This window comes from Phlebotomus argentipes, unplaced genomic scaffold (assembly GCF_947086385.1).
Source record: "Phlebotomus argentipes unplaced genomic scaffold, Phlebotomus argentipes genome assembly contig_10, whole genome shotgun sequence".
NCBI classification, from domain to species: domain Eukaryota; kingdom Metazoa; phylum Arthropoda; class Insecta; order Diptera; family Psychodidae; genus Phlebotomus; species Phlebotomus argentipes.
In genome coordinates, this window is record NW_026776141.1 from 205,274 (window position 1) to 218,647 (window position 13,374).

The window sequence follows — 13,374 nt, forward strand, 5'->3', positions numbered from 1 at the left end:
TTGAGAAGATGGGAAAACAAGTAAAATTATTATTCCCAGGTAATAATTGGTCCAATTGATTTTTGGCCTGCAGAAAAGTTTTCCTGCATTTCCTGCCAAAGTCCAAACACCGTGGAAAACTTCTCCCCTCAATGCCCCACAAATTCACCCCAGATTTTGCCCAATTTACCTTCTCCACCCCAAAAACCCAGCACCACCACCTCCCCACCGAAAAGTGCTCACACACGCACGAAGGGAAATGTCCACAAGAAATCTTTCGGGTAGCGAATAAAAAGGACAATGTGTGGAAATCTCACTTGGTGGACGACAAGCAGGAGAAAGTGCGTATTGAGGGTGTAAAACTGTGAAGAACCACCACATAATAACACCCTTTTATTCACCGTCCATGGCTTGATTCTTCGCCACTTTCCCCCTTCGGACCAGCAGAAGGTTTGCGATGGACATTGGGAGTGAAGGGACGTGGGTTATCCGTGCTAAATGGTTAGGAACTATTGATTTCTGATTTAATACGCTCTTCCTTCGGCCGTGAGGCCCCAAAAGTATCGCTCTCTCTCTCTCTCTTCTCCTGATCGGGCAACCCTCCCTCTCCCGGAAAGGCGGCAAAAAGGATCAAGTATCCCCCATTCGCTTGATTTCTTCGCATCCTCGTGTCTCAGGGGTTTATATCTTAAGATGGTCCACCATTGGGATATTGTGTATCGAATGACCCCCAATAAAATATATCCGCCTCTGAGAAGGAAAAAATAGCACATAAAAAATTTACGAGAAGAAAATCTCTCCCGCACATGAGATTTCTTTCCACCACCACCACCACCCTTCGGCATGTGGGATCCAATGATAGATAGGCATAGTGCGAAATCACAGAGCATCCTAAACAGAAATGTGAGACGCATAATGCTTGAGATAATGTATCAAAATCAAACGAAATTTAATAAATTTAAGAATATAAGAGTGAATTTCACACAGAAAAATATCAATTACATAATATTGATGAATAAACAGAATTGTAAGAAGTGTTAAATGACACAAGACTGCCAATTTGTGACACATTACAAGAAGCCGCAGAGCAATTGGGAAATGGTCGAATATTTTCACGGTATTGACATCGATTGACTCCCTTTTTCAGTGCAGTGCTCCCCAATCAATTTGTGTGAGCACAGAAAGAATGACACGGGACTTTACACAGAAAAGACATTCTTCTCCGCCTAATATTGATCGCTTGTGAAAAAAGTGGTGAAAAAAAGTACAAAATAGATTCACGTACCTTCTTGTCTGGCTGCCAGGCACGTCTCCATCGTCGCCATGAGACACAGAATTCCACAGAGAGTCACTTTGGCCACACTCCTGTTCCATCGAGCACCTTTTGGTCCGAGCATTGAAGTGTGAGCCACCACATGGGGTGGCTTTGAGTTATTTCGCCTCGATGGCCTCATGTGCAGTTCATCCACCATGTGACAATGGGCTCTTGAGCGGTGGATGGTGACACTTCTTGAAGCCACTCCCGTGCTTGCTACACCTTCACGATGACGACTCTGCGAAATAGAAATTGCATCGTCAATTGACATCCATCCAATATGTTGCGATCCAACTCCCACTAATTGCACACATTCACTCGCAAATTGGGGAAATCACTCAAGGGCTCCAGAGTATTACACCTCAAATGCCGTTGCCAATTGTGGGTCAGTCACACTGCAACTTCTCGTCGACTGGCATCAGTCACACAAGTGATTCGGCAAATTGTAAGGTACAAGTGTAATTGCTACGCTATCCGGGACATTTCCATCCAGGATTGGCAAAACAAATCAGCGTAATTCCAGCAAACTGACACGTTTAGCTATTTTCAATAGAGAAAAACGTCAACATCAACCCAGATTCTCTGTCGAAATCACTGGTATAATCAAATTTATGGTCTCCACTGATTTCGAAGAATTTCATGGAAAATTCTGGAATGTGGATCACATTTTTTTTTACCTCTTCTTCTTAATGCTTCACAGTGATCTCAGAATCTTCCCAATTTAAATGCAAAGACATTTATCAAAGTGATTCTTTATAGAAGATAAGGTCCACGAAAAAAACAGAGCAAAAGACCACTGAGCAAAGCGAAGGCAAAAGAGAAAAATGAGCGGAAACAAATCGATTGCAAGAAGAGATTCTCTCAAACACGAGAAGGTTTATGCAGAAAAGTGTGTCGTCAATAAAGGAATTATCGTGATTTGCAATAAATGTTTGGCGGACAAAATATCGTGATTACAGTCAGTGATTCTTCCTTCTTGTTTGTTTAACTTGTCGGCGCGTCATTCAATAAAGAGTCGCGGCCCCGTTGTTGGCCTGTGACGACACGGTGGAAGAAATCATCAAGGAATGATTGCAAGAGTGCAGGCAAAAAAGTACGTGTTCTTCGGCGAATGACACGAAGAAGAAAAAAAGGAGGGAGAAGGCTAAGATTGTTAAGCGCGACATCGCGCCGCTACCTTTTGAGCCACGACCGTGGCAACAGAAGCCCCAAGATCACAGGATGGGATCGAGAGAACAGTTGGACACAGAAGAGAGGAGAGCACAAAGAAGATCACTTTTTTCTCCCTCCGCGCCAGAGCGAGACTTGTACGAAGAGCGACTCTTGTCTTTTTTTTCTTTACATCAACTCTCTGACTCTCATACCTGTCAGATTAACAAGCAATAATAATCACTTGCTTGCAGGGAGTCCCATTTGATTTACCTCGGCACTGCTCTCGCTCTGTCGCGGGACGTTTTTTGTATTTGAAGATAGCGCGCCTCTAAATCCAAAGTATTTAATCGATTTGTGTTCGATTGGATTGTAATTAAAATTGCAAATTTCTCCAGATTATCTCCATTAGCTCCTAGAGTAATATTGTAAATAAAATTTGACTATCTAATGGAGCATCAATGGATTTGAGTTTCAATTCAAATGGGCTCTGGATTAGACTGTGGATCTGAATTTGTATGTTTAATACATTGTGACGTGCTCTCACTGGCAGATTTAATTAATTCAAACTATTTTTTATTTTTCCTAAGTTAATTACTCGGAAAAACTCGTTCAAAAATTGACAATTTCTATTTCTTTGATCACATTTAGCAGTAATTAAATTAATTCCACAATATAATTCGTCATACTCACTTCAAATGCAATATTCCGATATTCATTGCAAATGTATTCAAATACTCTTCCCCAACTAATTAAATATATCAGCAACTGAAGAGACAAATCCACTAGAATACCTTTTCCAAATTGAGATTTAAATGAAAATATTTTCCAAAACTCTATCAATGAGTGTTTTCAATTCACAGATGCACTCACTCCAAATGGATCGGAACATTTTTCCTGCCAGCCACATGTTTATTAAAATCCTATTCTCCCGACAAGGGGTGAAAGTGCAGCGGGTGGTCGTTTTTCATGCATCACTTTTATACTATATGTATGTTTGTTGCGCAATATTGATTTGGGGAGGGTAAAAGTTTTTAATCAAATGAAATCGTTTGTGATTTTTGTCTATATATTTTTGTCCCATTTCACCATTTCCATCGGCCTCGTGATGGCTTGAAAACGTATTAAAATCAACCCTGATGTATCCTTTTTCGCCCATATCTGATTGATTGATGAATGCACTGAGTGCAACTTGTGCTGATTTTATAATTCTATTTCCGCCCTTGTGTCTCTCTGTCTCTCTCTTAATAACATTAAAAGCTCGAGTGGGTCTGCGGCGTATGTGAGACGAATCGCTGAGGGAGGAGGAAGGGGTGGTGAGTGAATGGAATCCCAGCTTTTACAAAGTATCCAATTAAAACAGATCAAAACTTAAGTCGTAACTGGGAATATAAAGTGTTTAGAATGGTGAACGGGGTGGAAGGTATATTGCCGGGGAATTCTGTGGGATTCCCTTTGTACGATTGTCGTCTCCACTATTTGCCATATAGATTTCTCCTTCTGTGCGCCATATCACCCCAGAGTCGACACCAAAAGGACTCTCCACTAGCAGCGTCCGTAATACCTGGGGTATTAGCAACACACAACTTTCCCTATATAATCGCTCATTACAAATTGTATGCATAGAAGTGTCTTCAAATTCGAGAATTTTCTCAATCTCCACACCCATTAATATGGCAATTATGGAAATTGAATAGAGGATATTGTGTGGCGAATCCTCAAAATTCTCCTAATTAGACGAATGTGCTTCAGCGATAACAGGTGACACAACTTCTCCTCCAACTGTCGTTGGAAAACACCAAATGCTCTCTCTCTCTCTCGATTTCCCCAATTAAAGCACCCCTCAACTGCAGAACCGATGAATTCTGATGAGACATCAGCAACCCGAACAAGTCACTCAACAATGAACAGACCCAAAAATTCACTCCATTCAACTAAAGCCGAACAATGAGATTGAATTTTGAGAAAATTGCTCAACACTTGACAATCATTCACACACTCTAGAAGATTGGACTCTTTTTTTCCTTCTCGCCTTGTGCCGCAGAAGAGAAACTTTTGGGGCTTTTTTTATTGCATTTTTATTATATGGTTTTTTTCTTCTTCTTCTTCTCTCTCTCTCTCTCAACCAGGGGCTGAAAGGGTGGCAAAAAGGAGATGTTCTCTGAAGAATATTGACTTCATATGTGGGCATTTTGTGTATGCTTTTGGCCCAAAGAGCGGAACATATAAAGTAAAATAAAATGGAATGAATAGAATGATGGCAGGCAGAGAAAAAAAATCAAGTCCAACTTATATACACCACATGTCGCCTCTAATAATTCCACTCTGTACTCCACTGCCATATTTATATCTCACGAGAGAGTCTCTCTCTCTCTCTCTCCATGCACACACAATGATGACGGGGAAGAAAAAATTGGCAAATGGAATTCCTTGGGGTCGTGGAGGCAGAAAAAGCACACCACCAAAGCTATACGGCACGCGTAATATTGCAATAATATTCTCCTCCCCCAACCCAAATCGATAGAAGTGCCATCATGAGACTCTCCACCTCACCGACGTCATCCAATTCTTTCCGCTCGCCTCCGGCGGCTTCGGGATCAAAAAGCCAATTATTGGATTCATGTGGATCAGTGTGGGCTGAAGTGGACATTCTCTGGCTCACTGGAAACTTGTGGGGGTGTATTATTAATTTTCAATTGATAAAACTTTCCACTGAATCAATGCACACTTCCTGGGGCCCACATGATTTACGGAAAAACTTTCTTTCACTGTGCGATAATGTCCTCAGAACTTTGATAGTTTTGAATTTTAAATTTCCCTCAAATATGTTTATTGAATTGATTGGTCAATAGACATTATTTGGGATTCACTTCATCATCTTCTTCCCTTTTAATTATAAATAAATAAATTTGAACAAACCTCTGACTTGTATTTTATATTTTATATAATTTCAACAACTCTTCAATTGTGTTATAAACACAATAACAACTCTTCCTATAAGTGCTGCACTCGATGTTCATCCCAAGAAGGATAATTAAGAATTAAAATCGACAGCAATCTTGTCAATAAAGATGCTGCGGATGAAAAAAAAACTTTTAATTTTCCAAGATTACTCTAATAGTTTCCTCTCCATCGTCCCAAGCCCCCGATGAGTGGGCGGACAAAAAGAGGCACAAGGAGTGAAGTATTGTAAGTTGCCATAAATTAATTAAGTGCCCCGCGTGCGCTTAAGTCCCCTTATTTATGCATGTAACAGGGCGTCGGATCCACCCTCCATCGCAGCACAGTGGAGAGCTTTTTTTTCCACCCTCCCAAGCGAAAGCTCCGAAGCTTCGCGGCGCACACGCCATCAGGAGACGTTCTCTCTCTCTCTCCTCGTCGTTATTAGTTAATGAGGAATTTGGTGTGGGAAACCATTTAAGACGGGGCGCCGCGGAGAGAGAGAGAGAAAAAAAAAATAGAAAGGAATCGAGGGTGGAAGAAATATTTCCTCAAAAGGCCGCCCTTGGCGCGGTGGAATGAAAATCTATGGGACATGCACATAATTGCGGGTGAAAAATGAATGGACGTCATTTGTGTGTTCTTCCGCATTTTCTCAGAATACGCGTGCTCCTTTTCCTTCCCATTTCTTTGCATAACCAATTTATTTCTGTCACATTTTCCTTCACACTGCGTCAGATGATTTTTCTGCCAACCCGACTTTCGTCTCCCCTTATTTAATGGCAATTTCCCTCCCTCCCCAAGAGGTCACTGGATATTGACGATGTCAAAGAAATTGCAAGGCTAATATTTATTGACGTTTCCCGAAAGATTCAACGGAAAAAAATTATTCTGATAAAAAGCACAAGATTCGTGGCGTCTTGGCCACTGAGAAATGGTTTCCAGAAGAAGAAGAAGGTCAAGTTTGTGGTCATAATTTTTCCTCCACTTCCCGCCTCATACATTGTCTTCACGCGGAAATAGTGGAGGCACTCTGGAGCAGGGAATTATTCAAATTAGTCAGACAGTATTTTAATTTAATGGTCACCAAAACATATATTCACTCTCGAGGGCGCCCACGTGTGACATGGCATTTTAGCATATTACCATTCGGAATGCTTTGTATAGGAGAGTGACGGTGTAACAAAACAGCGGACACATATGAAAACTTTTCGTTAGATTGAAAGTTTCCCCCCTCTGAAATTGTCGCTTAGGGAATTATTTTCCTATGAAATACAACAAATAAAAGCCCTCGAAAATGGATTGAAATAGCCCGAAAATGCCACAGCATTTTAACATGTCACACTAATCAATATCATATACAAACCTTAATTTTCAACGCTCGACTATCAGCAGTGGAGGCTGGGATTATAGAGACTTTTTAGTGTGGGTGCCTTTCATATCATTTCAATTGGTGTTTTTGATGTACTCTCAGGGTGGGTTTCAGTCAGATTATGTGAACGAATTTATTAGAATTTCAGCTATTTTCACTAATTTTATCTACTATTCCGTGGGCTCCTCTTTTTCAATGGAGCCATTTACAAAATTTCCATATTTCATTTCATATATGCTATTTCCAGTCATTTATAAACTAAATTCAAACATCAAAGGCATTCAAATGCGTGAAATTTTGTTCGTTCTATCACAAAATTACAAATTATGACAAATATCACTTAACAATTGCATTAGGTATTGAATTTACTCTTTGTCAGTTCCCATAACAACACTATAAATACATGTGAAATATTTATTTCTAATTGAAATCAGAAATTTGCTACCTGCGAAATTTGTGTACAAACAAATGTATTCGGGAAATTAATTAAACTGTCGTAATTTGAGCAGCTTTTGCCGCCCTCCCAAAGGCAATGGGGCGATCATTAAGGTATGTTTTGTACGGTGGGGAAATCAATTGGAAAGAATGGTTTAAATTGAGGTGAGAGCGAAATATATGGATTTATTTCGTATTATTTTCACGAAATGGGGCGGCAAATTTTATTCCACTGCGCGCACCACCCCCACCAATTGACCAAGTGTGGGGCGAACTTTGAAAGTTGGCTCAAAGAGAATGGAGGAAATTTGCTAGAACAATCCCCGGAAAAGTATGACGAATGTGCTCCGATTTCCAATGTGGTGCATTCCAGAGAGGTCGCGCGTGGAGGTGTGAGTTCTTTGGGGTGGATCGGTGGGGGTAGTTATTACTTAACTTGAGAATTTATTCGCGTGCAAACACATGCATACACACACACACACATACACATTTTCCATGAAAATTAATCGTCCAACTTTCCAACAAACGACATTAATTTGTTCCACTTCAGTGGCGAAATAACGGCCAACATCGCGATATATATATTCCCCGATCCGGAAGGGCACCATCCCCTCAGCCCACGGGTTTTTTTTTGCTCGAGAGGAGGAGAAGGAATGGGCATGTATGCGAGGAAAATCTCAACTTTAGAAAAATTTTCACACGATGTCCTTTCCCATGAGCGCAGAAAAAGAGCAAAAAGAATATCTCCCGAAGGAGGTGGAAAGTGGGAATTTTTCCCAAGAGAAATTTCCACCAGTTTCAATTGAATTTCTCTAAAGAATTAGTACAAAACAGAAACTTTTCTCGCACGGAGAAGAATGGAGCACTTGTGCTATGATATGATGCGATATGGAGGAGCAAAATAAATGTGATCAACATAGCAGTTTATATATGTTTTTAATGCTATTCCGGGGATAAAAAAAATGATTGTAAATGCTACTATTTCCTCCCGGAATTGCACATTGAGTTGCAACACAGTCGCAGTATTATGACAAACAAATAGAAAACTCCAATCAAAAACAAGTTCATTCCGCATACAAAATGCATCCGAGGGCTGATATGTGAGAAATGTGAGAGGTAAAAAAGTCAATTAAAAACTTTTTTTTTTAATAAACTCCGTAAAATATTTTTAATAAAACAGTCTGCGTATTGATAGAATTACACCAAACAGGCTCACCAGAGAGTGGCAATGACAATCCCCCGTGCGCGCAAAAACTCCCGAAAAACTTTCATTCATCCCAGGCCAGATAAAAGCTCAACCGTGACTGGGGATGTCCTGAAAAATTCCATCCCTAGCTTTTGCAATGAATCCTCCTCCCCCACCCACACACCCACACACACACACCATCCATCGTCATTCTATGCACTGCGGAAATCGACGAAGAGTTTGCAATAAATTTTAATATTTCCACCCAAACTCCCGCTCTTTCACAGCTCCTGCACAGTGTGAATTTCTGTCATGCCACTCCCCCACCCCCTCCCCCTCTTCCGCAGGGGGGAGAACCACTCTGCTGGGGCCGTATTTTCGAAACTTTCCCCGAGGATCGCATATTAAAAATTCTTTTTTGAGCAAAACTCTCGCGCAGAGACACTTTGAACTTGTCCCCCATCCGCGCCTTATCACAATTTTCATTTAGAGAATTTTCCACTTTTTTCCATTCTCTCTCTCTCTCGCTCACACTTTCACGTGAAAAAACACCCCCCGCAACGCGAAATCATCACTATTTCATTTTATCATACATCGGACGTATTATAAAATAAAATAAAGTGACTTCTCCCAGTATTTAATAAATTTCTCCCAAAGTTTTATTAATTTCCTGTTGTAGCAGACGCTCTCCAGAGGGCGAGAGACGCGCGCGCGGGTGAGTTTTGGCGAAGAGAGAAACTTTTTCGTGTTCACGCTGCTGGTAAGTTTTCCCAACCTCCCCCGCCCCCACCCCCCAAATCCTCTCCACGTATATCGCTCATATTTTTACACTTTTCAACTGTTCAACTTCCATCGGCCCGTCGAATTGATAAAAATGCTCCACTTGTACTCCATGGATCTTTTTTTTTTTATTCCATTTCATGCGCGATATTATTAATTAAATGTGCTGTCAATTGACTTTTCTTTGTACTCCAACTCAATTGAACTGCAATTCTGTGGTGGAATTTTGTCAAAATTCAATTTAATCCCATGACTTTTTCCCACCTCACAAACATATCATTGTGCAATTGATCATGTTTTCCAACAATTATGGTTTTTTTGCCAATTTTAAAGTGTATTTTCAGCTCTTTTAGCTCAAATTACACAAAATTCGCCACTACTTTTGCCCAATAATTTTCCATTATCACTTTTTTTTTCGGCAAATAAAAAAACAAGAAAAAAACATCACAAGATTAGCCTCGGCATATTGCACAACTCAAACAGAGTATTGAATTTATTGATTCGATATGGAAAATTAAGCTGAATTGTGCTGAAATTGGAATTGAAAATGCGAAATTGATTTCAGTGTTTATCATTTTGCCGTTAAGTATAATCCCTTTGTTTGCAGCGAGAAGTTCTAAGAATTGTGGAAAATGCCAAAGAAGACAAAGTCACACAAATGCTAATTGAAATTCACCCACAAATTGGGTGATATTTTATCAATGTGAAAAGTGTTTTCACTGTCATCTCTTAATTCATTCCAAAGTTGGTTTTTCATCGTCGTCGTCGTCGTTTTTGTGTAATGGTTGAATGCAAAGTTTTCCGCTTAATTCATGTTTTCGATTGCATTTTCTGCAGAAGCTGTACAAATTACCCCTTCCACCCACAGTTTCACTCTTCACTACTCAAGCTGGCAATAGACATTCTGCTGAGTTGGTCGAGGAAACGAGGCACAAAATATATATTTTCGTGTCTTTAAAATTAACAGTGGAAATTCATGCAATGGTCGAGAAGAAGAGGGAAAAATTGTCTGTTTGTGTGTGTGTGTGTATGTTATTTTCCTGGGAGTTTTCACCATTTTCTCTCTGTCACTGTGGTAAAATAAATATTTTCATCTCTTGAAACATTTCATAAAATATATTACTCTGTCGTCTTCCAGCAAAAACCCATTTTGCGTGCCATTCCACATTGCCAGGGCCGAAGAGTGAAATTCTATCTCGACGTTTTGGCCTCTGACACTTGATATTTCACCACTTGCGAAAAGCTTTTAAGACCGTCCAAACAGTCAATTAAAGTATCTGGAATATCAATTAAAATTGCTTCACTTTCGCGCGACTCAAATGACTTTCTTCCGCTTGCGCGCCAGCAAAAAAAAAGTTCTCTCTGCCAAAATAAAGCATTAAAAAACTCCCCAACTATTTTAACGAAGATTTCACCTCTCATATAAATAACGCATCACTTCTCATTTGCATTGCCTTGTCCAAAATGTTCATTGCAGCGCAAAAATTCCCAGTCAACCAATTAAAATTGTCAAGATTTCTTCTGTTCTTACTGCCACTCATGGGAAATTTCCCGTACGTCGCGCATTCGGTCACAGAGAGATTTTTTCCATTTGAAGAAATGCGAAACATTTTTTTCCTGCCTCTTTCCCTTTCACAGCATTTCAACATTACAAATGTCTTTCTATATGCCACGAAAAGTATGGTGAAAAAAAAATTCTGGGACATTTTAGAGGTTCTCGACTTCTTTTTTCTTTCACTCGCGCTAAATTTTTCTTCTTTTCTCTCCACATTTTCATTCTGTGGCCAAGAGAATGAAGAAAAATCCCCAAATTGACTCTCGTGAGGATTTCTATTTTCACTCATTGTGAGAATTTTTGCGAAATGCTTCATTTGTAGATGTTGTATTTCTCTACTATACAGAATTATTATTATGCTTGTATAATGTGGAATATTTTTAGGAAAATCATATTCTCATTGTTCTTTTTTCTCCAAACACGAAGTGACGCCAACGAAAAGGCTCCTAATAATATCCTTGATTTCAGTGAAATTTCGTACAGTGTTAAATATTCAGGTCTTTGTTTGAATGCGGGATATTTTGGTGATAATGAAAAACTGTATAGAAAATTCATTGACATGTATCTAAATTGAAAAGGTCACGTAAGAATATCCTGTCGAGACACAATAATTTGTCAATTATACCCATAATGAAACCTGATTTAAAAGAAGGTTTAATTATAGAGTTCTTATTAAATGTATCAAAAATTTAGGTCAAAACTAAGAAAAAAATTATTTTCAAGAAACTGCTTTGCATATAAATTAGAAGAAAATGAATTTTTTCATAGTTTAAATTAACCTATTTATGCATAGAAATTTCATATTCTATGCTATTAAGTTTTTAAGAAAATCCCCAAAAATAATAAATTTTGCGAACTAGTACGAAATGAATTGCGTTCAATTTGCTTTTAAATCGAATGAAAATAGTCTAATTTTAGTGACTAAAACACGAATTAATCCACAAAATAGAGGTTAAATCGAGAAAAAATAGTAAAGATCACTTTTTTAAATTTCGACGCTATCACTTCAGGTGTGCAAACTCCCTTAGAATTTTGGTCTTTTGTGCACAAAAACCTTTCAACAATTGGAAAATTAATATAAAAAGGGCGCCAAGCCTCAAAAATAAACCTCACAGCGACTTTACCCTTCAAAATGCGTCAAAACCATCGTGCGACCCTCGTTTTTGTGTGTGGAAACGCGGCCTGAGTGGTTCGGCGAACTGCAATTGCATGTGACTGACGCTTTAGATGTTTGATGCAACCAAAGGGAGTCACTCTCTTTGACTGTTTCTCGCACAAAAAAAGCGAACTCCGAGAAGCCAAATTATCCAGGTAGATGAATTTGAGGGAATGAGAAGCGCCCTTATTGATTTTATTGCAAAAAATTACCATTTTATTGCTCAAGTGGATGCGATTTGTGTGAGAAAGTTCCTCTGACAGGAGGGATGAAGTCACACACAACACACACACACGCGCGTGTTCGGCTGAAAAATGTTGAATGAAAGACAGAGTGTGTTTTTACCTTGAAATTTCCGCAACACTTAGCCGCCATTATCCCATAGAAGAGCTTCGAGGGGTGTAACAGAAATTATGCGGGGAAAGAAAAATAAACACGGCACTCACTGTCGGCTATAAAAATTAATACAATCGATCAGTGCAGTTTTTCATTGAAATTCTCTCCTCATTTACTTTACAATTCCCACTATCATTTCTCTCTGTCACTCACTGCAGACTGTTCTTTGGGAATATTTCCTCGCTATAATCAATAAAATCTCTTTCTCTCTCTCGCGTATCTTTATCAATTAGCTGTCTATCCCACTCCCGCTGACTGGCGGCCCGATAGTTCTCACCCGCTCTCACGCACACGCCAGAAGATTCCCGCAAGCTGTCACTTTGCCGCGGATGTTTTTCACACAAGAAAAACCACTTTCAGCACAAAATCACACGGGATTTGTCTCAAGCAGCACGCCCGGGGGGCCTGGTCTGGGCCACAGAGGAATTCTTGTGGGACTCCTCTTCGGCAGCTTCTGCCCGTGGACTCAAATCTCTCCTAAGGATGTCTCCTTTCTCACCCTCTCTGTCTCTATCTCTGTCTCTCTCTCTCTTGGCTCAGTCGTCTCCCACGAGCAGTAGGACACTTCCATACACCTCGACTGACTTGCACTGACTGAACGTGTCTCAACAAGACGCGCACACATCTGCTCTGCAGAGGCATCTGCAGGCTTGCCTGCAGATCCCACTCTCCACCCGAAGTGGTGAATTGGCCACCAGCGACCTCTGCCACAAACAGCCGAGGCACAGTCGATTGTCACTTTTGCCAACATCGCGGCGAACGCGCCTTTTCTTCTGCGAACCGCGCATTTGCTGAATCCGTCGCTTTTTGCCACTGAAATACAGTTTTTGCAATATCATGGAATTTCACACTTGAATTATTTACAAATCAGCTCCAATTGCATACAAAAAAAGACGTGCGAATTAGTTGACAATTCAATTAAAAGGACAAGATCAGCTTGTACAACTTGTGAAAGCGAGATTAATAGAATTCGCACAGAACTTCCACGTTTTTAAAGCACTTGTAATATACAGTAGAACCTCGATTAACTGCTGCAGTGTTTATCACAGACTTACAAAAAATCGTGTCACTTTTCCACGACTTTTGAGGAAGAACTTTTCGCAGAAGGACA

At 39.9% G+C, this 13,374-nt stretch overlaps 1 protein-coding gene across 2 annotated transcripts in view; it reads right to left on the minus strand.

The window, feature by feature from the left end:
* LOC132263675 (uncharacterized) overlaps positions 1–12,903 on the minus strand; it is a 148,433-nt gene extending 135,530 nt beyond the window's left edge. For both annotated transcript variants that reach the window (XM_059764779.1, XM_059763979.1), the window contains exons 1-2: positions 12,213–12,903; positions 1,265–1,532 (exon numbers count right to left, since the gene is read on the minus strand). In XM_059764779.1, coding sequence (XP_059620762.1) covers positions 1,265–1,532; positions 12,213–12,242 — 298 coding nt within the window. In that variant the 5' untranslated portion in view covers positions 12,243–12,903. The remainder of the gene's footprint in view (positions 1–1,264; positions 1,533–12,212) is intronic.
* Between the last annotated feature and the right edge of the window lie 471 nt (positions 12,904–13,374).